At 47.4% G+C, this 27264-nt stretch overlaps 1 protein-coding gene across 1 annotated transcript in view; it reads left to right on the top strand.

Moving 5' to 3' along the window:
- Positions 1–24080, top strand: part of LOC147974887 (uncharacterized) — a 52536-nt gene extending 28456 nt beyond the window's left edge. Inside the window, exons 2-6 of the mRNA XM_087520189.1 lie at positions 21196–21536; positions 21618–22137; positions 22679–22955; positions 23033–23206; positions 24031–24080. Coding sequence (XP_087376315.1) covers positions 21196–21536; positions 21618–22137; positions 22679–22955; positions 23033–23206; positions 24031–24080 — 1362 coding nt within the window. The remainder of the gene's footprint in view (positions 1–21195; positions 21537–21617; positions 22138–22678; positions 22956–23032; positions 23207–24030) is intronic.
- Positions 24081–27264: the final 3184 nt, after the last annotated feature.

The following is a 27264-nucleotide window of genomic DNA, read 5'->3' as shown; positions in this document are numbered from 1 at the left end:
CAGGAGCGTTCGCAGATCTTCCCTGCAGTGTACTAGATGCCGTGGAGTTTTATCGAGCTGAGGAGGGGAGCTCGACAGAAAAGTTGTTCTGGTCTCAGTATATTGGGACCGAACACCCAATGCCCTTGAGCGACCAGCTGAAGCAATTGGTCGAGCTTCACAAGGCGGCCGAACAGGCCATGAAGGGTCTTATAGTCCGGATGTGGCCTGGCGAGCCCCTGCCCGGCAGCTACTTCGGTCTGGTGAGGCGGCATGTGGATGCCTGCCCACGGCTTGAAGTCATAAAGCGGTCCATCTACATCGAGGGTGCGCGCATGGCTTTTGCCCAGGCGAAGGTGCACTGGGCGAAGCTGGACGCCGTGAAGCTGGTGAAGGAGGGGCCGCCGGAGGGCAAGGAGCATCGCTGCCCCGAAATGTATTATGACAAAGTCCTGAAGGGTTCCTGGCTTGTGGCAGATGAATGTGCCAGAGACGTAATTTTTGAATGAACATGCTCATGTGATCCTGTAATATGAAACGAGTTCATTCGCGCTATGCAACGCTTTTTGAATTTAAAATATTACCTTATGTGCGGCCATTTATAAAATTTGAGAGTTGGCCAGTCGTCGGCTTCTTCCCCCATGTAACTAGTACTGGAGTGTTCGGGATAAACCTGAGCACTCTTTATCCCAATTTTAGGTCCTTCGAGGGAGGTGTTCAGCACAACGAACCAGGCAATCGGACTATAAGGCTTTATCACTCTCACTTAGCCATAGAAGTCTACAATTTTAAATTTTTGCGAAGCCCCTAGTATTCAGAAGGCCGAATTTGGGGCGCTATATATGCCTAAGTCGTACAAGGCCGACTCCTCGCCCGAAGTGGAAAAAGTCTTTAAGGACTTGAGACCTCTCGAACAGCGACCAACTCTCGCCTTATCATGACAGTCAGTTTTCGGCTTTCTCTACCGAGGTGCTCGTCCGGAAGAACCGGGACACGATCGCAGTAGTTCTCCCAGTGCTACCTTAGCCGATATAGCGGAACGTAAGGTACCAAAACATGGGAGCCGGGCAAACCCAACTATTGACCCAAGACATGATTCAAAGCTGATGCATATAATGCTATAAGTTCGGGGTGCCGCACGGTCAAAAGTGTTTGGACTTCTCACGCTGTATTATGGGGTAAACGGAAGCCCATGGCGTACTGACCGTACCAGCATGTACGGGTGCAAGTTGTCGTAAATGAACATATAAGAAAAAAAGGGATGAGTAATGCAATAATAGACTAATGCTATGCATTGTTATTTAAATAATACGTCAGAGCGTACTAATACAAGTAGTGTAATAAGCAGAAAATATGACTATTTGACATGTCCTATCCAAGAGCAAGCTGCATATGGATAGTAGAAAGCGGGTATATCGATTATTATTAGAGACCACCTGGGGGTTCCCTTGTACATCTTAGCTTCTTGCCTCCTTGGTTGTTCCTCCCCGTAATGTGTCTGGCAATCGTACTGGCGGAAAGGGCTTCCAGAGCGTTAGGTCCTGAAAGAGAAAAAATGATAAATGTATGCAGCCCCTAGGGCGGTTAAGCCGCATTGCGGGACGTGCCCTGATCGTGCCCCCGCCTATTCCCATGGTATTTTCAGTGCATAATTATGTACGCGTGGCACGGATTTCGTCACTTGACTGGGACTGGGATGGGGGCCGAATTGCTAGGCGAGCTCTGAACATGCCAGGCAATCCTGTTGCAGTTTACTCCGGACTCACTTGACGGTGTCCGGGGGCTGTATCGCCGAATTGGTGGTTTGCCTTAAAAGGCTGCTTTGTGCTTCTGCTGCGAGGGCCGCAGTGTGCTCTTCTGTGCGGAGCGAGCGTTCTGTGTTTCCATTGACTGTTATGACCCCCCTAGGTCCTGGCATCTTGAGCTTGAGGTATGCGTAATGCGGTACCGCATTGAATTTTGCAAATGCGGTTCGCCCGAGCAGTGCGTGATAGCCACTGTGGAACGGGACAATATCGAAGATTAACTCCTCGCTTCGGAAGTTGTCCGGAGATCCAAAGACCACTTCTAGTGTGATTGAGTCTGTGCAATGGGCCTCTACACCTGGGATGATGCCCTTAAAGGTGGTTTTGGTGGGTTTGTTCCTCGAGGGATCTATACCCATTTTGCACACTGTATCCTGATAGAGCAGGTTCAGGCTGCTGCCGCCGTCCATAAGGACTCTAGTAAGGTGAAATCCGTCGATGATGGGGTCTAGGACTAGTGCGGCAGATCCTCCATGACGGATACTAGTGGGGTGGTCCCTACGATCGAAGGTGATCGGACAAGCGGACCATGGGTTGAACTTTGGGGCGACGGGCTCCATCGCATAGACCTCCCTTAGTGCATGCTTCCGTTCCCTCTTGGGAATGTGGGTTGCGTATATGTCACGACCGGTTTTCCAATAAAAATATTTATTGAGAAACCAATCTTTTGAGTCCAGTATGGGAAAAATCCACCTTACCGGTAGACAAATCCTTGATACAATAAGCCAGTAGCATGAAATATATTACAGGGTTGAGCTACGGTTGCTCAACGAAATTATTACAAGCACGCCAATAATTATACATAATGGCGGACATGACACAGTGGTGTTGAGGCATACTACTGACTCGAGGATAGGGCGGTGGTGGAAAAACACAGTGGGGAGAGAGATACAAGACTCTAAAACTGGCATCTCATTGAGCGTCGAGGTGAGGCTCGATGAATTTATTTGGTAGCGGAAGCGGATATAATACAGTGTCCAAATCCAGGGTCGTACGAGACTAACTGGGATTCCTCTAGGCGTCGGACTCGCTATCAAAATCTTCATCCATGAGATCGCCTTCGTCAGCATCTGGCCAAATCAACAAGCCAGGTGAGTACTTTGAAAGTACTCGCAAGACAGTTCGGACGTAAGATATAACAAATGCATGCATGTATGCATCATGTTTAACTTTTAACAGTGGCACATTAATTCGTAAAAACAAGACAGGTAAAAAGGGAGTCGGCGGTAGTCCGCTCGAAAACCCAACAAAATAACTGTAAACCCAATCGGGGTCGGAAGCGACACCTCGATAGGAAGATAAATAAATAAATCATGCCGCAGTCGGGCGTCTAGGCGACACCACATAAAGGGCTTTAAAAGAAAGGCCACAGTCGGGTGTCTGAGCGACGCCACATAAAGGGCTTTAAAAGAAATGCCACAGTCGGGCGTCTGAGCGACGCCACATAAAGGGCTTCAAAAGAAATGCCACAGTCGGGCGTCTGAGCGACGCCACATAAAGGGCTTTAAAGGAAATGCCACAGTCGGGCGTCTGAGCGACACCACATAAAGGGCTTTAAAAGAAATGCCACAGTCGGGCGTCTGAGCGACGCCACATAAAGGGCTTTAAAAGAAATGCCACAGTCGGGCGTCTGAGCGACGCCACATAAAGGGCTTTAAAAGAAATGCCACAGTCGGGCGTCTGAGCGACGCCACATAAAGGGCTTTAAAAGAAATGCCACAGTCGGACGTCGGGGCGACATCACAGAAAGGGCTTTAAAAGAAATGCCACAGTCGGGCGTCTGAGCGACGCCACATAAAGGGCTTTTAAAAGAAATGCCACAGTCGGACGTCTGAGCGACATCACAGAAAGGGCTTTTATTCACAAGTAAATAATACTCATAATAAACATTCAATTCATGAAAATAAACGGGTTAGTCCATCCACAGGAATAATCATTTAACCGGACTTAGCACTCATGTGATTCACCTGAGTCTCTGTCATCAAACTGGCACTTGTCAGGATAAGATAGTACTGAACTTGGACATGGAATAGATGATTCAAGGAATATATGACTCTGCAGAGTTTGTACAAAAATTTCCCACAGCCAACGGATTTCTGTAGTCACGAAGGACTAGTTCCGTTTACGGTATTTCGGAAGAAAACACAGCTAACCAGTACACACCCATCCTACCTCTCGATGCTAGGAATCACCCTAGACATCGTCCAAGAAAAACTTTTGAGACGGGGAGATCACAATCTCGAATAGCATGGGATCAAATTTATATACGCGCGCTCGAAGGGGTGCCCCCCTCTCGGTCCCAACCGGAAACACCCATGCCCCCTGACCGGATGACTGGCTTTAATCCAGGGCCATGGAACCATCATCCCGGCCTCTCCTTTTGGTGTGTACCAGGAAAGCGGTTTGCAACTTACTAAGCCATATTCCTTGCGGAAAACATGTGGTAGTACAGGGAAGGAAGAATGGAAGGAACTGGAATGATACGGGTTGACACTGAAGTCATATAGTCTGGCCTAAGACTGGCATGCTACAACACTGCCATCTTACCCATCCTCATGCCAACACATGGCCATTCATACTCACATCCATCCACTTATGGATTCATCGAACTCACTTACCTCAACAATGCATGGAAATAACGTTCATCGGTATGCTCAACAACATGCCATGAGACTAACTAAATGCAAAACATGCCAAGACACTCATCATATCAAAAGTTCAAACATGCTTGCCTGGTTCGGAGTAGTCGGAGCCTAGCTCGGTGAAGTTCGCGGCTCCGTCACCTCCTTCAGTATCTACTGTATAAAGAAAATATATGCGCTATCGTAAATACCAAGAGGTGCACAAAAAGTATTCCAAATATTTTTCAAATAAATCTGATAAAAAACTAGACAAAAATCTAAAGAGGACAGAAAAAGAATCACTCAAAAATTCCTTTCTGTTAAAAAGTTATAAGGGTTTTTGTCCAGGGACTCATCTGTAATGAAACAGAAAGTTTTCAGGGGCTAGCTTATAAAAACAGAAAACGTTTTGGTAGCAACTACGCCAGCCCAGAGGAAAAGCGTATTTGGCAGAAGGCGTTTTCAGAAAACGCTCCGCTTAGAAAGGACAGAGAGGCTGACGGCGGGTCCCGCTCGTCAGGTTTAAATTTTCAACGGGGAACGAAGCTCGTCGGCGCCCGAGAGCCGCGGTGGTCGCCGGCGGCGATCCACGGCGAGGCAGAGGGATCGGAGGGTACCTCCGAGTTCAGGGTGCCATTCCGCGTCGGTTGGTGGTGGTGGTGGTCGCCGGCGAGTACCACGTCGGCGGCGAGCCTTGCTCCGGCGGACGGCGGTTCGGGTGGTCGAGGGCCTCGTCGGAGAGAGCTGCGAAGGCCAAATTGAGGAGGGGGTTAGCTTACTGGGTGCTAGAGGGGGCTACTGACGGGGTTTGGGCGCCGGAGACGGCCTCACCGGAGCAAATCGAGCTGGTGGCCGAGGCGGATCGGGGCGGCCGGAGTCGGGGGAGGAGACCTCCTCGAGGTCCTCCTGGTGGCTTGGCAGGGTCTTGGAGAGGTGCAGTGAAGGTGTGGGGCTCGTGAGCGAGCTCGGGGTCCTTTTTATAAGCGATTCGAGGCGGTGGCCATGAACGGGGATCTCTGGCGATGGTTACGGCGGCGCAGCGCTTGGTCGGGGGAGATTAGGGAGTTGGGCGTCATCGTGGAGGTCCACCGTTCCATTTAGGTGCTAACCAGGCTTGGATTTGGTGCTTAGGGCGAGCTCGACAGAACGGGGCGGCGCGGGCCCGTCGGCGGCAGGGAGCACGTTCCGTGCTTGCCGGGCCACGGCGACGGTGCCACGGGCGTGCGCTGGCATGCATGAGCCACGCGGAGAGCAGAGGAGCGTTGGGCGGCGCCGAACGGCGTTGAGCCGCCGTTCTGTTCCCTGTCAGCCGCTACGGTGGTTCGGCCGCCGCAAGACACGCCGGCGCGGGCGGGCCAGGGCGCCGCCGATGCCGGGAAGGCGCCAAGCGCACGTGTGGTGCTCCAGACAGGAGGAAGAGGCGGCGAGGAACGTGCCAAGGGCACTGTCTACGCGTGATTGAAACTGACGAACGAAAACGACACCAAAACTGAATATTACTGAATATGAACAGCAACAGTGCATGCAAGGTGTTCGACAGAAAGAATTTGGCCTCTGGGGATTTTTCCTTGAGCTGATTTTTGGTGGAGTGGCTACTCATTGCTCCAGTAGGCTGCCTGAATTTTGGTGGAATTTTTGGAGAAGTGTAGATATGAATTTCACCAAATTTGGCAAATCTGGTCCAAACTTGCAGAGACTGAAATTTGAAAAATTTGAAAAGAGGAGGAGTGGATCAAGATGGTTCTGGGTTGTGGGTACAAAGGACTATCCAGGAGAGTTGGTTTGAGGTCAAAACTCAAATGCAAAAGGGTACTTGCTTTGAAAATCACTTAAGCTCAAAATAATTGGCAGAAATGATTTGAGGAAAAAAATAATTAGAATAAAATCCAAAACTTGCTTGGATTAGTTGGGACAGAGAACTTAGGTTGATTACAAGGAGGAGGGGAGGTTTTGGAGGGGTTTTACCACATGGGCAAAATACCAAGTCATGGGTGGTTTCTAAGACATGAAAATCCCAAATTTTCATAGAGTTTTCTTTTTAAAAGAAAAAGATTAAACTCCAAAAATAATTTGAGAGGGAACCAACAGAGAAGAAGTTTCAAAAGATCAAACACCATAGTTTGAAGAAAAATAAAATCCTTTCCAAAGAAAAGGAAGTTTTTAAGAGGAAGGATTTCTGGAAAAAACATTTTAAATGCCCTCTAAAAAAATCCAACAAAGTTTTTGATGAAAACCAATTAAAATTTTTGGAGTGTCACAACACCTACCCCCTTAGGAAAAATCTCGTCCCCGAGATTTCAGCTGTTCCTCAAATAAGTATGGATGTTCTGTCTGAAGAAAATCCTCTCTTTCCCAAGTTGCTTCACTGTCGGTGTGATTGCTCCACTGAACTCTGAAGAATTTGATGGCCTTCTGTCGGGTCCTCCTTTCAAACTCCTCTAATATTTTTACAGGGCGTTCCCGATATGTGAGGTCTGGCTGCACGTCAATGTTCTCATGGGATACTTGCTTCTCTGGTTTGCTTACGCACTTCCGTAATTGAGAGACGTGGAACACGTCGTGAATGTCGGACAAGTCTTCGGGTAAGTCTAGCTGGTAGGCTACAGTGCCTCTTCGTGCCACTATGCAGAATGGTCCAATGAATCTTGGTGCTAACTTCCCTTTAATCTTAAACCGTTGCAGTCCCCTCATAGGTGATACTCGTAGGTACACAAATTCACCGGGTTCAAAATTGACCCTACGATGTTTCTGATCGTAATAACTCTTCTGTCGGCTTTGAGCGGTCTTGAGTCGGTCCCTGATTAGCTTGACTTTTTCCTCGGCTTCTTTGAGCATGTCTGGGCCGAAGATACGGCTGTCTCCGGTCTCTGACCAATTTAGCGGGGTACGACATCTCCGTCCGTATAGGGCTTCAAAAGGTGCCATTTGCAGGCTGGCCTGGTAGCTGTTGTTGTACGCGAACTCGGCGTATGGCAGGCTTTCTTCCCAACTGGTTCCATATGTGAGGACACATGCTCTCAGCATGTCTTCTAAAATTTGGTTTACGCGTTCAGTCTGTCCATCAATCTGGGGATGGTAGGCTGTGCTGAAGGCCAATTGAGTTCCCAGAGCCTGTTGTAAATGATCCCAGAATTTTGAGACAAATTGAGTGCCTCTGTCGGTTATTATAGTCTTCGGGACTCCATGCAGACAAACTATACGGGAGAGATAAATCCTGGCAAGCTTCTGAGTGTTGTAGGTTGTCTTCACTGGAATAAAATGTGCCACCTTGGTTAATCTATCGGTGATGACCCATATGGCCTCATTCCCGTGTCGTGACCGAGGTAGTCCGACAATAAAATCCATCCCTATTTCATCCCATTTCCACTCAGGTATTTTGTTTGGTTGCAGTAGTCCGGCTGGTTTTTGATGCTCAACTTTTATGCGTTGACAAGAATCGCAACATGCAACGAATGTGGCTATGTCCCTCTTCATACCGTGCCACCAAAATCTTTCCTGAATATCCTTATACATTTTGGTTCCTCCAGGGTGGATTGAATATGGAGTGGTGTGTGCTTCAGCTAGGATTTGCTGTTTGAGGTCCTCTATATTTCGCACGCAGAGTCTGTCCCCGTACCGTAATATTCCATCTTCGCCTATGACAAACTCCGAGGCCTTGCCCATACTCACCTTTCTTTTAATTCCTTCAATGCTGGGGTGACCAGGCTGAGCTTCTTTAATTCTCTCCACAAGGTCAGGCTTTCTTTCCAAGTTTGATATGGTGCCTTCCGCGATTATTAACAAGTTGAGTTTGGCAAATTCTTGTTGGAATTCAGGTCTCAAGCTTTGCAGACTATTTTCGTCGGAGCTGGGGTTCCGACTAAGAGCATCGGCCACTACATTTGCTTTCCCCAGATGATAGTGGATACCAACATCATAATCCTTTACCAATTCCAACCAGCGTCGTTGCCGTAAGTTTAGTTCTGGCTGTGTGAAAATATATTTGAGACTTTTATGGTCCGTGTATATTTCACATCGATTCCCAAGTAAGAAATGCCTCCATTCCTTAAGTGCATGAATGACTGCTGCCATTTCTAAGTCATGAGTGGGATAATTTTCCTCATGCTTGCGGAGTTGTCATGAAGCGTATGCGACAACCTTGCCTTCTTGGATCAACACGCACCCGAGACCTTTTCGGGATGCGTCACAGTACACCTCAAAGTTTTTGTGTATGTCTGGCACAATTAATACCGGTGCTGTGGTTAATTTCCGTTTTAACTCTTGGAAACTTTTTTCGCAGGCTTCTGTCCATTCAAACTTCTTGTCCTTCTTGAGCAACTGCGTCATTGGCTTGGCTAGGGTGGAGAATCCTTCAATAAATCTACGGTAATATCCTGCCATTCCCAAGAAACTTCGTACGTCCGTTACGCTGGCTGGTGCCTTCCAGTCAAGTATGGCCCTGACTTTCTCCGGGTCCACTGTGATACCGTCTTGGGTCAGCACGTGACCTAGAAAGCCTACTTGTCTTAGCCAAAATTCGCACTTGCTGAACTTGGCATACAATTGATGTTTCCTGAGTTCTCCTAGCACAATCCTGAGATGTTCCGCGTGCTCTTCTGGTGTTTGGGAGTATATCAGAATATCATCGATAAATACCACAACGAACTTGTCCATAAACTTCATAAATACTTTGTTCATGAGGTGAACAAAATATGCGGGGGCGTTTGTTAATCCAAAAGGCATAACTGTGAACTCATATAGTCCATATCTGGAGGTGAAGGCTGTTTTGGGGATATCTTCTGTTCGCACTTTTAATTGATGGTATCCTGACCTTAAGTCAATCTTTGAGAATACCTTGGCCTGAGCGAGCTGATCAAATAAATCATTTATTCGTGGCATCGGGTATTTGTTCTTGACTGTGACCATGTTAAGTGCTCGGTAGTCTATGCACAATCTTAGTGTTCCATCCTTCTTTTTGGCAAATAAAATTGGTGATCCCCAAGGTGAGGAGCTAGCTCGAATGTATCCCTTGTCCAGTAATTCCTTTATTTGTTTCTTCAACTCAATTAACTCGGATGGTGCCATTCTGTATGGTTTCTTGTATATGGGGGTGGTTCCTGGTGCTAGCTCAATGCTGAATTCTATTTCTCGGTCTGGTGGCATGCCTGGTAGTTCTTCGGGAAATACATCTGGAAATTCACATACCACTGGAACCTTGCTTAACTCAGAAACGTCCACCTTATTCAATCTCGGCTGCCGGGGTATTTTTCTTTCCTTGGCTGATACTTTTATTGTCTTCCCGTGGTGGTGCGTGAGAATTACGGTCCGGTTGAAACAGTCAATAAAACCTTTGTTGGTGGTTAACCAGTCCATCCCTAGGATGACATCCAGTCCTTTATTTTCCAACACAATAAGATTGGCGTAAAATTTCAATCCTTCGAACTCAATAACCACATTCTGACAGTAACTCTGAGTAACTTGCTGAATCCCAGGGGACTTGATGATCATGGATTTTTCCAAGGGGAACATCGAAAAATTATTTTGCAAAGCAAAACTTTTCGAAATGAATGAGTGAGAAGCTCCAGAATCAAACAAAACCGTTGCAGGTATTGTGTTGACAGGAAACGTACCGAGTATGATATCCGGAGCGTTTTGTGCATCTTCTTTGGTCACGTGGTTTAGATGACCCTTCCTGTGGTTGTTGTTGGGGTTGAAATTGTTGCGCTTGGGCGCTGAATTATTTCCACCATTGTTTGGCTTCGGGGTCGAGTTCCTTGGCTTGGGGCACTGTTTGGCGTAGTGCCCTTCTTCTCCACAAGCGTAGCAAGTAACGCCTGGGCGATATGTGAACTCTTTGTCCCTTGCATGGAAATTCTTGATTGGGCGTGAGATGTTTGTCGTAGGTTTGTGTGTCCCACCTTCTAAAAATCTGTCCTGCTTCGATGATTGTGAGCATGGTTAGTCTGGTCCCTTTTTCGCTTGCGGATATCTTCCAGGCTGCGTCTCTCATTTTCCAGAGTAATGGCTTTGTCCACCAGCGTTTTAGAATCTGGAAAAGTATGCACGACCAGTTGGCATTTTAGCGCGGGCGCCAGACCGTCAAGGAATTTCTCCATCTTCTTGCTTTCAGTCATACGCTCTTCATTGGCATAGCGAGACAATAGAGTAAATTGACCGTTGTAATCTGACACTGTCATGTTCCTTTGTTTGAGGTCATCAAACTCTCTCTTCTTGATTTTCATAATACTCTTGGGAATGTGTGCACCACGGAAACCTTCCTTGAAATCATCCCAGGTTATATCATTTTCGTTGGGGTGCATGTGCAGAAAATTCTCCCACCATGATGCAGCTGCTCCTGTGAGATAGTGCGGAGCATATAGTACTTTCTCGAGATCTGAACATTTTGCAATAATTAATTTTCTCTCCATATCTCGAAGCCAATCCTCGGCTTCAAGAGGTTTGTCAGTATGAGAAAATGTTTGGGGACGTGTCTTCTATAGCTCAGATAACTTGGAATGCTGCTGATACTGTCCATGGTGATTTCCCATGTTGATGACTTGGTTCATCATTTCCCGATGTTGTTGCTGACTCTGCTCATAGAGGCGGCACATTTGTGAAAGTGCCAATTCATTGCCCTGTTGGCTTGACTGTCCTTGTGTGAACTTGTTGCTGGGTTGTGTATCATAATTTTCCTCTGGTGGAGTTGGCATGGAACGAGTCCAAGGACGAGACATTTTTTTTACTCTGGGGATATATTTTGTAAAACCCATAAGAAAAGCGAAAAGAGTCGCAAAAACGATTCCATAAATGCATAAAGCTGGCAAATAAAAATTAAATAACCAAGCTTACTTAAGAAAAACAAATCGAGTTGCGCACGGAGAAGGACTGCTCATTACATATCTTACACGCGAGCGGTAATTATACATTACATCACTCAGGATATGCGTACATAATCCTGACATGTTATTTAGGCTAGTGCACTCCTCCAGATCCTACATGATGCGCAAACAGGCTACTTCTCACAACCTATGTACATATAAACATATCATACAAAGCGGTACATTGCATGGCGGCTAAGCGTACTCAGGCGGAGATGTTGACGATCTCCTTTGCCCTGCCGAGGGTGAGGCGTAGCGAGGCTGGGGACTCGACTTCCTCCTCGCTAATAGGCTCCATACGTGTAGTGTTGCGCTGAGTAGATGGAGCGGGTGCCAGGGGCGGAACAACACGAACAGGAGTGGGCGCGCAGGGTGGTGCAGTGCGCGCTGGAGTGGGCGCAATGACTTGGTTGAACTCTTCGGTAGAAGGCAGGCGACGAGTAGGTGCATAAGATGCTGAGGACGAGACCAAAGTCAGTGGCGGTGCGATGGGTAGGAGCTCCCTCCTGTTGGCAGCACAGCCGTGGACTGAGTCCATGTCGGCAGCCACGAAGTCGTCCACCAGGTTGTCGAAGGCTGCCTCCAGGGCCCGGAGATACTCAATGAGCATCTCAAAAGCCTCGTCTCGTTCTCCTATGGGGCAGGAGAATGCGTAGTGACAGGTGTAAGGCACATGGCATGGAAGATAACAGTAACGACGAGTCTTCATCACGGGGAGGACATCCCTGAGACGAGCTATCGCCTCGCGGGCTGCCATCTGCATAGCATGCCTCTCCGTAGGCATGGCTCTTCCCAAGAACCGGAAGCGGCGTAACTCACCACGCCCTCCCTTGAACTGCACCGCGGCCTGGTGCATGGTCAGACTGTCGTTGACTCGGTGTTGGCAGAGTGTGAAGACTGGGCGCACAGATGGCCCCATTGCGACCTGAACGATGAAGGAAAGAAGCTTGACGAACCCATCGGGCACGTTGGCGAAGGTCTGAGACTCGCAGCTGTTGTCGGTCATCTACAAAAGTAGGCAAAAAATCTGCATGGTCAGATCATAAATTTATGCTGACTGATAGAAAATGACTACAATCAAGAAAATACGAAAAGGCTCAATCATGCTAATAACCAATTAGCGATCGCACCTAGTGGCTTCCTACAGTCAGCCTGGCTCTGATACCAAGCTTGTCACGACCGGTTTTCCAATAAAAATATTTATTGAGAAACCAATCTTTTGAGTCCAGTATGGGAAAAATTCACCTTACCGGTAGACAAATCCTTGATACAATAAGCCAGTAGCATGAAATATATTACAGGGTTGAGCTACGGTTGCTCAACCAAATTATTACAAGCACGCCAATAATTATACATAATGGCGGACATGACACAGTGGTGTGGAGGCATACTACTGACTCGAGGATAGGGCGGTGGTGGAAAAACACAGCGGGGAGAGAGATACAAGACTCTAAAACTAGCATCTCATCGAGCGTCGAGGTGAGGTTCGATGAATTTATTTGGTAGCGGAAGCGGATATAATACGGTGTCCAAATCCAGGGTCGTACGAGACTGACTGGGATTCCTCTAGGCGTCGGACTCGCTATCAAAATCTTCATCCATGAGATCGCCTTCGTCAGCATCTGGCCAAATCAACAAGCCAGGTGAGTACTTTGAAAGTACTCGCAAGACAGTTCGGACGTAAGATATAACAAATGCATGCATGTATGCGTCATGTTTAACTTTTAACAGTGGCACATTAATTCGTAAAAACAAGACAGGTAAAAAGGGAGTCGGCGGTAGTCCGCTCGAAAACCCAACAAAATAACTGTAAACCCAATCGGGGTCGGAAGCGACACCTCGATAGGAAGATAAATAAATAAATCATGCCGCAGTCGGGCGTCTAGGCGACACCACATAAAGGGCTTTAAAAGAAAGGCCACAGTCGGGCGTCTGAGCGACGCCACATAAAGGGCTTTAAAAGAAATGCCACAGTCGGGCGTCTGAGCGACGCCACATAAAGGGCTTTAAAAGAAATGCCACAATCGGGCGTCTGAGCGATGCCACATAAAGGGCTTTAAAGGAAATGCCACAGTCGGGCGTCTGAGCGACACCACATAAAGGGCTTTAAAAGAAATGCCACAGTCGGGCGTCTGAGCGACAACACATAAAGGGCTTTAAAAGAAATGCCACAGTTGGGCGTCTGAGCGACGCCACATAAAGGGCTTTAAAAGAAATGCCACAGTCGGGCGTCTGAGCGACGCCACATAAAGGGCTTTAAAAGAAATGCCACAGTCGGACGTCGGGGCGACATCACAGAAAGGGCTTTAAAAGAAATGCCACAGTCGGGCGTCTGAGCGACGCCACATAAAGGGCTTTTAAAAGAAATGCCACAGTCGGACGTCTGAGCGACATCACAGAAAGGGCTTTTATTCACAAGTAAATAATACTCATCATAAACATTCAATTCATGAAAATAAACGGGTTAGTCCATCCACAGGAATAATCATTTAACCGGACTTAGCACTCATGCGATTCACCTGAGTCTCTGTCATCAAACTGGCACTTGTCAGGATAAGATAGTACTGAACTTGGACATGGAATAGGTGATTCAAGGAATATATGACTCTGCAGAGTTTGTACAAAAATTTCCCACAGCCAACGGATTTCTGTAGTCACGAAGGACTAGTTCCGTTTACGGTATTTCGGAAGAAAACACAGCTAACCAGTACACACCCATCCTACCTCTCGATGCTAGGAATCACCCTAGACATCGTCCAAGAAAAACTTTTGATACGGGGAGATCACAATCTCGAATAGCATGGGATCAAATTTATATACGCGCGCTCTAAGGGGTGCCCCCCTCTCGGTCCCAACCGGAAACACCCATGCCCCCTGACCGGATGACTGGCTTTAATCCAGGGCCATGGAACCATCATCCCGGCCTCTCCTTTTGGTGTGTACCAGGAAAGCGGTTTGCAACTTACTAAGCCATATTCCTTGCGGAAAACATGTGGTAGTACAGGGAAGGAAGAATGGAAGGAACTGGAATGATACGGGTTGACACTGAAGTCATATAGTCTGGCCTAAGACTGGCATGCTACAACACTGCCATCTTACCCATCCTCATGCCAACACATGGACATTCATACTCACATCCATCCACTTATGGATTCATCGAACTCACTTACCTCAACAATGCATGGAAATAGCGTTCATCGGTATGCTCAACAACATGCCATGAGACTAATTAAATGCAAAACATGCCAATACACTCATCATATCAAAAGTTCAAACATGCTTGCCTGGTTCGGAGTAGTCGGAGCCTAGCTCGGTGAAGTTCGCGGCTCCGTCACCTCCTTCGGTATCTACTGTATAAAGAAAATATATGCGCTATCGTAAATACCAAGAGGTGCACAAAAAGTATTCCAAATATTTTTCAAATAAATCTGATAAAAAACTAGACAAAAATGTGAAGAGGACAGAAAAAGAATCACTCAAAAATTCCTTTCTGTTAAAAAGTTATAAGGGTTTTTGTCCAGGGACTCATCTGTAATGAAACAGAAAGTTTTCAGGGGCTAGCTTATAAAAACAGAAAACGTTTCGGTAGCAACTACGCCAGCCCAGAGGGAAAGCGTATTTGGCAGAAGGCGTTTTCAGAAAACGCTCCGCTTAGAAAGGACAGAGAGGCTGACGGCGGGTCCCGCTCGTCAGGTTTAAATTTTCAACGGGGAACGAAGCTCGTCGGCGCCCGAGAGCCGCGGTGGTCGCCGGCGGCGATCCACGGCGAGGTAGAGGGATCGGAGGGTACCTCCGAGTTCAGGGCGCCATTCCGCGTCGGTTGGTGGTGGTGGTGGTCGCCGGCGAGTACCACGTCGGCGGCGAGCCTTGCTCCGGCGGACGGCGGTTCGGGTGGTCGAGGGCCTCGTCGGAGAGAGCTGCGAAGGCCAAATTGAGGAGGGGGTTAGCTTACTGGGTGCTAGAGGGGGCTACTGACGGGGTTTGGGCGCCGGAGACGGCCTCACCGGAGCGAATCGAGCTGGTGGCCGAGGCGGATCGGGGCGGCCGGAGTCGGGGGAGGAGACCTCCTCGAGGTCCTCCTGGTGGCTTGGCAGGGTCTTGGAGAGGTGCAGTGAAGGTGTGGGGCTCGTGAGCGAGCTCGGGGTCCTTTTTATAAGCGATTCGAGGCGGTGGCCGTGAACGGGGATCTCCGGCGATGGTTACGGCGGCGCAGCGCTTGGTCGGGGGAGATTAGGGAGTTGGGCGTCATCGTGGAGGTCCACCGGTTCCATTTAGGTGCTAACCAGGCTTGGATTTGGTGCTTAGGGCGAGCTCGACAGAACGGGGCGGCGCGGGCCCATCGGCGGCAGGGAGCACGTTACGTGCTTGCCGGGCCACGGCGACGGTGCCACGGGCGTGCGCTGGCATGCATGAGCCACGCGGACAGCAGAGGAGCGTTGGGCGGCGCCGAACGGCGTTGAGCCGCCGTTCTGTTCCCTGTCGGCCGCTACGGTGGTTCGGCCGCCGCAAGACACGCCGGCGCGGGCGGGCCAGGGCGCCGCCGACGCCGGGAAGGCGTCAAGCGCACGTGTGGTGCTCCAGACAGGAGGAAGAGGCGGTGAGGAACGTGCCAAGGGCACTGTCTACGCGTGATTGAAACTGACGAACGAAAACGACACTGAAACTGAATATTACTGAATATGAACAGCAACAGTGCATGCAAGGTGTTCGACAGATAGAATTTGGCCTCTGGGGATTTTGCCTTGAGCTGATTTTTGGTGGAGTGGCTACTCATTGCTCCAGTAGGCTGCCTGAATTTTGGTGGAATTTTTGGAGAAGTGTAGATATGAATTTCACCAAATTTGGCAAATCTGGTCCAAACTTGCAGAGACTGAAATTTGAAAAATTTGAAAAGAGGAGGAGTGGATCAAGATGGTTCTGGGTTGTGGGTACAAAGGACTATCCAGGAGAGTTGGTTTGAGGTCAAAACTCAAATGCAAAAGGGTACTTGCTTTGAAAATCACTTAAGCTCAAAATAATTGGCAGAAATGATTTGAGGAAAAAAATAATTAGAATAAAATCCAAAACTTGCTTGGATTAGTTGGGACAGAGAACTTAGGTTGATTACAAGGAGGAGGGGAGGTTTTGGAGGGGTTTTACCACATGGGCAAAATACCAAGTCATGGGTGGTTTCTAAGACATGAAAATCCCAAATTTTCATAGAGTTTTCTTTTTAAAAGAAAAAGATTAAACTCCAAAAATAATTTGAGAGGGAACCAACAGAGAAGAAGTTTCAAAAGATCAAACACCATAGTTTGAAGAAAAATAAAATCCTTGCCAAAGAAAAGGAAGTTTTTAAGAGGAAGGATTTCTGGAAAAGACATTTTAAATGCCCTGTAAAAAATCCAACAAAGTTTTTGATGAAAACCAATTAAAAATTTTGGAGTGTCACAGTATATCATGTTCACCGTCTTCACTTGTGGGGGGAACCTCTTCTGTCCTCCCGTGTTCGGCGGCCGGGGCTCCTCCTCGTCATCACTATGCAGCCCCTTGTCCTTGTTTTCGGCATTTAACTCGCCGGCCTGCTTGAACACACAGCATTCTCTGTTGGTGTGATTGGCTGGCTTATCGGGGGTGCCGTGGATTTGACATGAGCGATCAAGTATGCGATCCAAACTAGACGGGCCCGGAGTACTTCTTTGAATGCCTTTTTCCGCTGACCGGATCTAGAGCCTCTGAATCCGGCATTGACTGTCGTATCATCGGTGTTATCGCCGTTGTTGCGGCGCTTTTGTCTGTTATGACGTGGTCTGCCGTTGGCATCTTTGGTATCCGAAGTGCCCGGATTCCTTGATGTGTTGTTGCTGCGAGCCAGCCAGCTATCCCCGCCCGCGCAAAAGTGGGTCATGAGTGTCGTGAGGGCTGCCATAGACTTCGGCTTCTCCTGGCCGAGGTGCCGGGCAAGCCACTCGTCACGGATGTTATGCTTGAATGCCGCTAAGGCCTCTGCATCCGGACAATCGACAATTTGGTTTTTCTTAGTTAGGAACCATGTCCAGAATTTCCTGGCCGATTCCCCTGGCTGCTGAGTTGTATGGCTCAAGTCATCAACATCCGGTGGTCACACATAAGTGCCCTGGAAGTTGTCAAGGAATGCGTCTTCCAAATCCTCCCAACTGTCGATGGAGTCTGCTAGCAAGCTATTCAGCCAATGCCGAGCTGGTCCTTTGAGTTTTAGTGGGAGGTACTTGATGGCATGAAGATCATCACCGTGAGCCATGTGGATGTGAAGGGGGAAATCCTCAATCCATACAGCGGGATCTGTTGTACCATCATACGATTCGATATTTACAGGTTTAAAACCCTCCGAGAATTCGTGATCCATAACTTCATCAGTGAAGCATAGGGGGTGTGCGGCGCCTCTGTGCCGGCTATATCACGACGCAGTTCATATGAGTCTTGTCTACTATATTCGGCCCGGCCGAATTTACTTTTAGTGTATTCGGCGCGACGGTCATCGTCCCACGTTGGCGCGCGCCCCCGTGACCCGTATATTGACCTTGCATGTTTTGCCCTGCTGTCCAATACATATCGCAGGTCCCGTGTGTTGCCCCGGGCCTTGGTATTTTTGTTTAAGTGGCGGCGGGGTGCAGGCTGAACTTCAGGCTGAAACGCTTCTCTAGCTCGGCCACGAGGTGGCCGGTCAGTTGCATCGTACACTAGTGATGTAGGTTTCAATGCTTCCTCCTCGAGGTGAGGTAGAAACCTGTGCTTTGGGTAACTCTTGGAGGAGCGCTCGAGTTCGTATTCCTCGGCCGCAAGGACTTCGGTCCATCTGTCTACTAGCAAGTCTTGATCAGCTTGAAGCTGTTGTTGCTTTTTCTTCAGGCTATTTGCTGTGGCCCTAAGCCGGCGCTTGAAGCGCTCCTGCTCGATGGGATCCTCAGGCACGATAAATTCTTCGTCACCGAGGCTCACCTCGTCTTCGGAGAGAGGCATGTAATTGTCCTCCTCCGATTCTCCATCTGCCGCCTACTCTGGAGGTCTAGCTTGTTCACCCTCCCGCTCTACGTCGTGCTGGAGGGGACTGTGGTTGTCCTCAGCACTATCCGGAGTGTTATTGTCTCTTGTGCCTATCGTGGGTTTGTCACGGCAGATGTCCTCGTGAAAGGACTTAGTCGTGGAGCCATCGCAACGGGTTAGCTTAAAGGGGTTAAATCGGACAAGGGGACACGGGAGTTTATACTAGTTCGGCCCCTTCGATGAAGGTAATAGCCTATGTCTAGTTGTGATTGGTATTGCTAGGGTTTCGAAGGCCAGGGAGCGAATCCGCTTTGTCTGGCTCTCGAGTTGTTGTCGTCTGTCCCTAAACCGCGGTCGAGTCGTTCCTTTATATACATAGGTTGACGCCCGCCGGGCTACAGAGTCCTGAAGCCAGATTATAAACGTATTCGGTTCGGCCTCTCTCTTTCTATCTTACTATACAAGTTACATGACTAGGCCGGTTTACATTTACAGACTGTAACCCGCCTTTGGGCCCTCCGTAAAGCGCCATCATCTTTACATCTTCATGGGCTTCTAATCTTCAAAGAGTCAACCCGGCTACATAAGGCCGGTTTACCTCCAGTAGTAATATCCCAACATTAGGCCCCAGATTGGTTTGAACTTGTTCATGTCAATCTTCCACACTTTAGAAAAAATCTTCTCTCTTATCTTCATTTTTGATCTTGTAAACCGCCGTGACGTCATACTTCAAAATTACGATAAACCGCCCTGACGTCATCCATCCGTTGATGTCGGAGATTCCCTTCATTTAATATATATCCAGTCATCGAGGCGACACCTTTATTAACTTCCCATTTTTTGGGCTCCTCGATTCCCGTACTTGCCATTTTATCACTTCGCCTTATAAATAGGACCGAGGGGTCATTTTCACTGTTCCCCCCCGTGCCTCTTCGCGTCGTCTTCCTCGCGCCGCTCAGCCTCTGGAGCTCCGCTGCCACCGTCGACCGTCGCCTCTGCTCCGACCTTGGCCGCTGCATCACCCTGAACGCACCAGAATACTGCGGCGCTCTTCCGCTTCCTCACCAGCTCCGGTAAGTTCTCTGCTTTTTTCACCATAGATCTGTTCTAGGGTTTCGACATTCTTCGCAGTTCTTCCGAAGTTCATCAGTGCTATTCTTCCCTATTCTTCCTTTAATAGATGGACACTTCATGCTTGATGCATCTCTTGCCGTAGCTTACCTACCATGGTCATCACAAATCCTTATGCGCAAAGAACTGATCTAGTCTGTCAAAAATTGCTTCAGTTCTGCACCCCTTCAAGATCCAATTATTTTTGCTTTTCTGTCTTATCTTTAGATCCGAAAGTTTTATACATCACTGTGAGATTTGTTTCTATGTTCCTGTGAGATCCGTTTCTCCTCGCACCAATATAAGCGGTTTAACATTGTATAAATAGTCTATGCCATTAGCCCTCTGATAAACCGGAAGAGCATGTTACCTTCATAATTATGCTCCGGTTTAACAGTGTCTGATCAACCCTGTGCTAGCATTACCTTTCTCTCTCATTATACTAGTCTCCGGGTTGTACCATTTATCATATCAGCATGTTTCTTACTCCCTTGCCTCTTGTGTATAATCATGCGTAATTTATAAACCGGCCTTTCATTTTCAGTTTGTTCGCTTTGCAATGGCCAAACAATTCACTGCCTGCAACTGGGCTCGTTCCCGGGTTACTGAGGCTCAATTGAATGAGATGGTTAGCATCGGCTCTCTGCCTAAGAAAACTGAGATCAAATGGCGAGTTCCAGGAACAGAGAATTCTCCAACCCTAAGACAAGGCGAGGTGATAATCTTTGTTGACCATATAGGCCGTGGTTTCAAACCGCCAGGGTCAAAAAATTATCGAGATGTGCTTGCCAGCTTCCAACTGCATCCACAAGATATTGGTCCCAACTCAGTCTCCAACTTATGCAATTTCCAAGTCTTCTGTGAAGTCTATTTACAAGAAGAACCAACTGCAGAATTGTTCCGGGATTTCTTTCACTTAAACCGGCGCACAGAGTTTGTGAATGGCTCGAACACAGAGCTTGGTGGTGTCTCGATTCAAAAGCGGAAAGAAGTGGAATTTCCTCATGCCAAACACCATAGCCACCCAAAGGAATGGAACCAAACATGGTTCTATTGTAGAGACACTTCGCCTGAGGATGAAAATCCCCTCCCCGGCTTCCGTGATCATAGGTTATCCAATACTCACCCAATGCCACAACGCCTGAGATCTTCAGAAAGGGCAAAATACGCTCCTCAAATCGCCAAGCTCCGGGCCTTTATGGCAAACGATTTAACAGGTGTGGATTTTGTGCGTTGTTGGATATCCTGGAGTATCTTGCCTCTAAGCCGGCGTCCCGGTTTAATGTGCGAATATACCGGTGAAGTTGACGATCCTCAACGCCACTGCAACATCCAATTATCTGAGGAAGAAGTTATTGAAGGTGTAAAGAAAATTCTGAATGAATCGGAACTGGTCTGTAGTCAAACCGGTCTGAGTCCCTTCTATACCAAGAACAAACCGCCTGCTGTAATCATTACACTTCCTCTTCATCTCTAATACCTTTAACTTATACAAGTTGTAACCCTTCTTCTTTATATATATAGGGTGATGACCCTTTCTGGAAACGGAAATCCATAGAGAAAGCGGCAAAGCCAACTGGAGACAAAGTGGTCAAACCAACCCACCCGAAGACCAAAGCCGTAAAACGGACGTCAAAGCGAAAAATGGCTGACCGAATTAATATGGAACTTGATGATGATACTGATGACCCAGAAGTTGAGGTAGAACTTGACTCACTTGGCTCTCTTTTATGCATCTTGTTAACAATGATCTTCCTCAGGAGGAGGCAGAAGCTAGTCAGGCTGATGACGTAGAGGTAATTACCCTTTCCTTCGGTTCAGACTCTATGCCAACACAAAAAAACTCGCCAAGCAATCCGGAAAATAAGCTTTTCTCATCCTCTTTCTCACTTGGATCCAACATTTATTTTGAAGACTCAACAGCATGAAGCTCACCGGACAACCCGGCATAGTGGCCAACAGGTCACCTCTACCGGTTTACCTGATACTCCGGTTCGGAAGCGCCGGTCTGAGGTCTCTCCTACTTCTGACCATTCTTACCCCAAGGTAGGTTATTTCAGACAGCCTCTTAATTCGTCTGATTCAAATTATCAGGTGACACCTCCTTCCTCTTCTAGTGAATTGACAGCAACTCAACTCCCCCCTTTGAAAACTGTGGCCGGGTGAGTTATGAAAAACCTTTCCTTTCAATGCGCCCTACATCTTTTGAACAGGATGTTAATCCTTTTTTATTCTGTTTGCAGGGCCAAAGCCAGACCCAGCAAGAAAGCTCGGGTCACCAATCCGCCAGAAGACCCTGTTGCCGAAGAAGAAGAACCAAGAGGTGAACCGGAGCAGACTGGTGAACCGGAAGGCCTCCATCCTGAAACAACTTTTGATGATCCGCCCCTTGACGGCCAACATACTGACGAACCAACAGATGATGAGCCTGCTGCCCCTGATACTGAACCGGCAGAACCAAACCGGGCTAATCCAATGAAAGACACTGAAATTCCATCATCATCCACCAAAAATCCTGAAGTCCAAGGTGATGACATTATTATTACTGGAACAGGCCACAACTCTCCTGGTCATCCCGTCATTTTGGCTCATCATAGTGCCAAAGAAGAGCAAATTGCTAGGGATAAAGGTAAATGGAGCAGCGACTTATCAAAATATGCTCATCTTAACGCTGATGAGCTTCATTCCGGCTTCTTGAACCGTCTGCACTCAAATCGGGATTATGAAGCTGGTTTGGTGAATTTGATGAAAGAACGATATGAGGTAAATGCTTCTCCCTTGTACATTGATTTATAGCTGAAATACTATTCCAAGTAGCCTCCAAGTGCCGTTTTATGATTGTTAATCATAAACCGGGTCTTTGTAACACTTCAAGCATCCCATCATTGATCCTTGCAAAGGCGTGTCCTCAATCATAGATAAGACTCATGGTTGAAAAAATTAGATAACGTTCTGTAGCATAGCCCCCAAAGGCCGGTTTAACTTGGCAAGTTAATCCGGTTTTTAATCCACACCGACGGTTTAGAACAAATGTACATTAGCCCCCAAGTGTCAAGGATAGTGCTTGCATTGTTCTGGAGACTTGTATAGAGGGTAGTATTTGAGAGCAAATAGGCATTAGCCCCCAAGTATGAAGTGGATAACTTGTTCATAAATATGTTGTTTTGTTGAATATACCTTCAATGTTGCAGGCTGAACTGAGAAGCAAAGATGCCCAAAACTCTGACTTGCAAGATGAGCATAGTTTTGTTGCAGCCTAGTGCATAAATATGTTGTTTTGTTGAATATACCTTCAATGTTGCAGGCTGAACTGAGAAGCAAAGATGCCCAAAACTCTGACTTGCAAGAAAATGTGAAGTCTCAACAAGCCGAAGCTGCAAAAGCCAAAGAGGAGCTGACGCAGGCCCTGGCCGGAATGGAAAAATTGAAAGAATCCTTCAACCAAGATCATGCTGAATGGGAAACCGAAAAAGCCGGTTTGACCAAAAGAGCTGTACATGCCGAGGAAGCCCTGAAACCGGTGGTTGAAGAACTAGCCGGTTTGAAGTGCCAAATCAACGCTATGACCTCTGCTATCTTTGGTAAGTGTATGCTTATGTACGTTGCACCAGTCAATGAATCTTAAAACTGACCAAAATGTTGATAAAATCTTTGGCAGGAACTCGGATCACTCATCTTGGTGCAGATATGCGGATGAAGCTCAAAGCGGCATATACATTGGTTGAGCAGCTATACTCTGGATCTCAGCGAGCCATTAGTACATCAGCTTATAACAAACCAGCACCAACGTTGATTAAGGAGACCCTTGAGAAGTTGGGCATATTACCGGCGCGTATTGTCGATTTGAAAAGAGCCGCTGCGAGAGCAGGAGCATTAACCGCCCTTATTCGAGCCAAGGCCGGGATTCCAGACCTTGAAGTGGAGGATATCATTAAAGGATATCCAGGCGTTAAAGAAGATGGTTCAAACTTTGACAATGATGATCTTCGGCGGCTGACCAAACAGATGCGGCTAGCGGCCAGCAAATTGGCTGAGGACACCAATTTGTCCCATTTTCAACCATTTTATGATGCAGAAGGGAAAAGACAGTCGGCCAATATCCATGAAGTCGAAGAACTTGTGCCTCCGATTTGTAAGCACACTTATGCCCCTGATATTAACCCTTCTAATCTTATCCATGAGGAAGCAGTGTTCCAAGCTTTAACCGGAATCGATTGGCCAACGGCTGATTTCCAGCGGCTGGGGAGGGATGAAGAAGTGCCGACACCAACTGATCCGCAACTGTCAAACCGTCGTGATGAAGAGTCCTGATCCGGTCGCCGGTTTATATGGCTACTGTGAAAAACAATGGCACTGTTTGAACCTCTTTGAAGCTTCATGTAATAGGATAGCTGAAACTTTGTTTATCTGCCATGCCATCGAGCATGTTTCATAACGCTTTGTGACAATCTGTGCCGCCCTTCAGGATATATTTTATGCATAGCCTATGATGACTTGCCTTCCTGGGTCCAAAAAAACTTAAAAGTGTCTAGCGGTTTACTGCTAAACATGTCATAATATCCAAGAAGTATATAGTACTTTAGCTGAATAATCAAGTGTTTGTACAAAAAATAATGTACAGAACATACCTCATTGATTGACCAAACGTGTATACAGCAAAGGTGTTTAACACCAACCCGATACGTTTGATAATTTCATCTTCATAATGCTGGTCTATCTATTAAACTGGACCGGTATAACTACCGGATTTTCTTTATAACACTGGTGATTTAGTCAAACCAGACCGGGTCAATGACCATCGGTTTATAATTGATCATGTGCCAACAACTGGTGGTTGGAAAGCAAGTCGGGTCAAGGACGCCGGTTTATCAAAAAATACTTATGATTGTCAACAAACAAAATTCAAATAGGAAAATATGCGAGGCTTTTTACGAGCTGCCAGGCTCCAAATCGAGGCTTTTCATGGGCTGCCAGGCCTCTGAGTTAAACCATTTAACAAAGCCTTTTAAGATGGGCCTCCAATTAACCAATCATCATTTTAACTGTGACAAGTTCAGGGTCTGTAAAAGATTGACTTGTCAAACGTTCGATGGGTCATGCCAGGATTACCTGGATAGGAGTGGCTTACTTGATGAAGGCAGGTTAACCCGGGTTTTTAGGTGAATACACCAGGCTTCCAAGCCGTGGCTTGATAGCCAATTATGAGGGTCCTTTCAAACTCTTTGTTGTTTTGCAAAAAAGAGCCCCCAAGTAACTTTGTGAGCGATGCTCAGCATGTGCCTATGTTTGAGTTTGTACTGTGTACAATACTCTCTTTGGCTCCACAAATTTTTCCTTGTGTGGCTGAAATGCCTATCAAGAGGTGTAGTTGTGGTTCAAACATGACCAAGCCCCTAGTGATTTTCTTTATCTTTATGCAGCTGCTAAAGCCGGTTTAATAAAGACTTCGCTTTGACCGTTAACTTGTAAAAGCACACATATGATATAAGAAAGAACAGATACCCCGCTTATAACGGAGGCTTCGGTTTATTATATGGTATATACACTGTCATAAATATGTACAGGTGAAGAGCCTATGGCTTCAAGTATAGTAAGGCCGAAGGAGAGCTATGTTCCATGGCCGCTTTGTCTCCTCCTCCGATTGACATGAGTCTTCATGCTCTCGAACATCAATGAGGTAGTAGGATCCATTGTGCAGATTTTTGCTGACCACAAAGGGTCCTTCCCAAGGGGGGATAACTTGTGCATATCAGTCTGATCCTGGATGAGTCGGAGCACCAAATCACCTTCTTGAAAGGTTCTAGTCTTAACCCGGTGGCTATGATAACGTCGAAGATCTTGTTGATAAATCGCCGAACGTGCTGCTGCAAGATCCTGCTCTTCATCCAACAGGTGCAGAGAATCCTAATGTGCCTTCTCATTATCAGCTTCAACATAAGCTGCCACACGGGGCGAATCATGATGGATGTCACTAGGAAGAACCGCCTCCGCTCCATAAACCATGAAGAAAGGCGTGTAACCCGTAGACCTATTGGGTGTGGTGTTGATGCTCCATAACACAGAAGGTAGCTCCTTGACCCAACAACCCGGCGTCCGCTTTAAGGGAACCATAAGCCTTGGTTTGGTACCCCGTAGAATTTCTTGATTTGCCCTTTCCGCTTGACCATTAGATTGGGGGTGAGCCACTGATGCTAGATCAAGCCGGATGTGCTCACGTTGACAGAATTCTTCCATCTCTCCTTTTGATAAGTTAGTACCATTATCTGTTATAATGCTATGTGGGAAGCCAAACCGAATATCACCTTTTTGATGAATTGAACCGCCGTGGCTGCATCACACTTGCTGACTGGCTCTGCCTCTACCCATTTAGTGAATTTATCAACTGCTACTAACAGATGGGTCTTCTTGTCCTTGGAGCGCTTGAAGGGTCCAACCATATCCAGCCCCCAAGTTGCAAACGGCCACGTAATTGGAATCATCCGCAACTCTTGAGCCGGAACGTGTGCACGGCGGGCAAACTTTTGACATCCATCACATCTTTTGACTAAATCCTCCGCATCAGCATGCGTCGTCAACTAGTAAAGCCCGTGGCGAAAAGCTTTGGCAACCAACGACTTTGAACCGGCGTGGTGACCGCAATCCCCTTCATGAATTTCTCGCAAAATCTCACAACCTTCTTGAGGAGAAACGCATCGCTGAATTGCTCCTGAAACACTGTAACGATGTAACTCCCCGTTGAGTATGGTCATGGACTTGGACCGCCGGATTATCTGTCGAGCCAAAGTTTCCTCAGCTGGTAACTCGCCCCGGTTCTTGTAATCCAGATATGGGATCGTCCAATCCGGTATGGCATGCAGAGCTGCCACCAACTGAGCCTTCGGATCAGGAATAGCCAAATCTTCTTCGGTTGGTATTTTGACTGACGGATTGTGCAACACATCAAGAAAGACATTGGGCGGAACCGGTTTACGTTGGGAACCAAGACGACTTAAAGCATCCACCGCTTCATTCTTCCGCCGGTCTATATGGTCCACCTGATAACCTTTAAAGTGACCAGCCACTGCATCCACCTCTCACCGATACGCAGCCATGAGTGGGTCCTTAGAATCCCAAGTGCCAGACACTTGCTGAGCCACTAGATCTGAATCGCCGAAACACTTAACCCGGCTCAAATTCATCTCTTTAGCCATCCGAAGACCGTGGAGTAAAGCCTCATATTCAGCTGCATTGTTAGTACAAGGGAACATTAAACGGAGGACATAACAAAACTTGTCACCTCATGGGGAAGTTAATACGAATCCAGCCCCCGAACCCTCTAACTGTCTGGACCCATCAAAATGAATAGTCCAATATGTATTATCTGGTTTCTCCTCAGGTGCCTGTAACTCCGTCCAATCGTTGATGAAATCTACGAGTGCCTGGGACTTGATCACCGTGCGGGGTATATATTTGAGCCCGTGAGGTCCAAGCTCAATGGCCCACTTGGCAATCCGGCCAGTTGCCTCTTTGTTTTGAATGATGTCGCCCAAAGGAGCTGAACTGACCACTGTGATAGGATGGCCCTGAAAATAGTGTTTGAGCTTCCGGCTTGCCATAAACACCCCCATACACCAGTTTCTGCCAATGTGGATACCTCTGCTTTGACTCAATGAGCACCTCACTGATATAATAAACCGGTCGTTGAACCGGATACTCTTTGCCAGGCTCCTTGCGCTCTACCACAATGGCTACGCTGACAGCCCGGGCATTAGCAGCCACATATAATAATAATGGCTCTTTATCGATCGGTGCTGCCGGCACAGGCGGTTCCACTAGCTGCCTCTTCAGATCTTCAAACGCCTTATCAGCTACCTCACTCCAGAAAAAGTTATCTGTTTTCTTGAGCATCTG

The sequence above is a fragment of the Triticum urartu genome, chromosome 4A (assembly GCF_056163025.1).
Source record: "Triticum urartu cultivar PI428250 chromosome 4A, HENAU_Tu73, whole genome shotgun sequence".
In the NCBI taxonomy this organism is placed as follows: Eukaryota; Viridiplantae; Streptophyta; class Magnoliopsida; order Poales; family Poaceae; genus Triticum; species Triticum urartu.
This window is presented reverse-complemented; position numbering and strand designations above follow the sequence as displayed.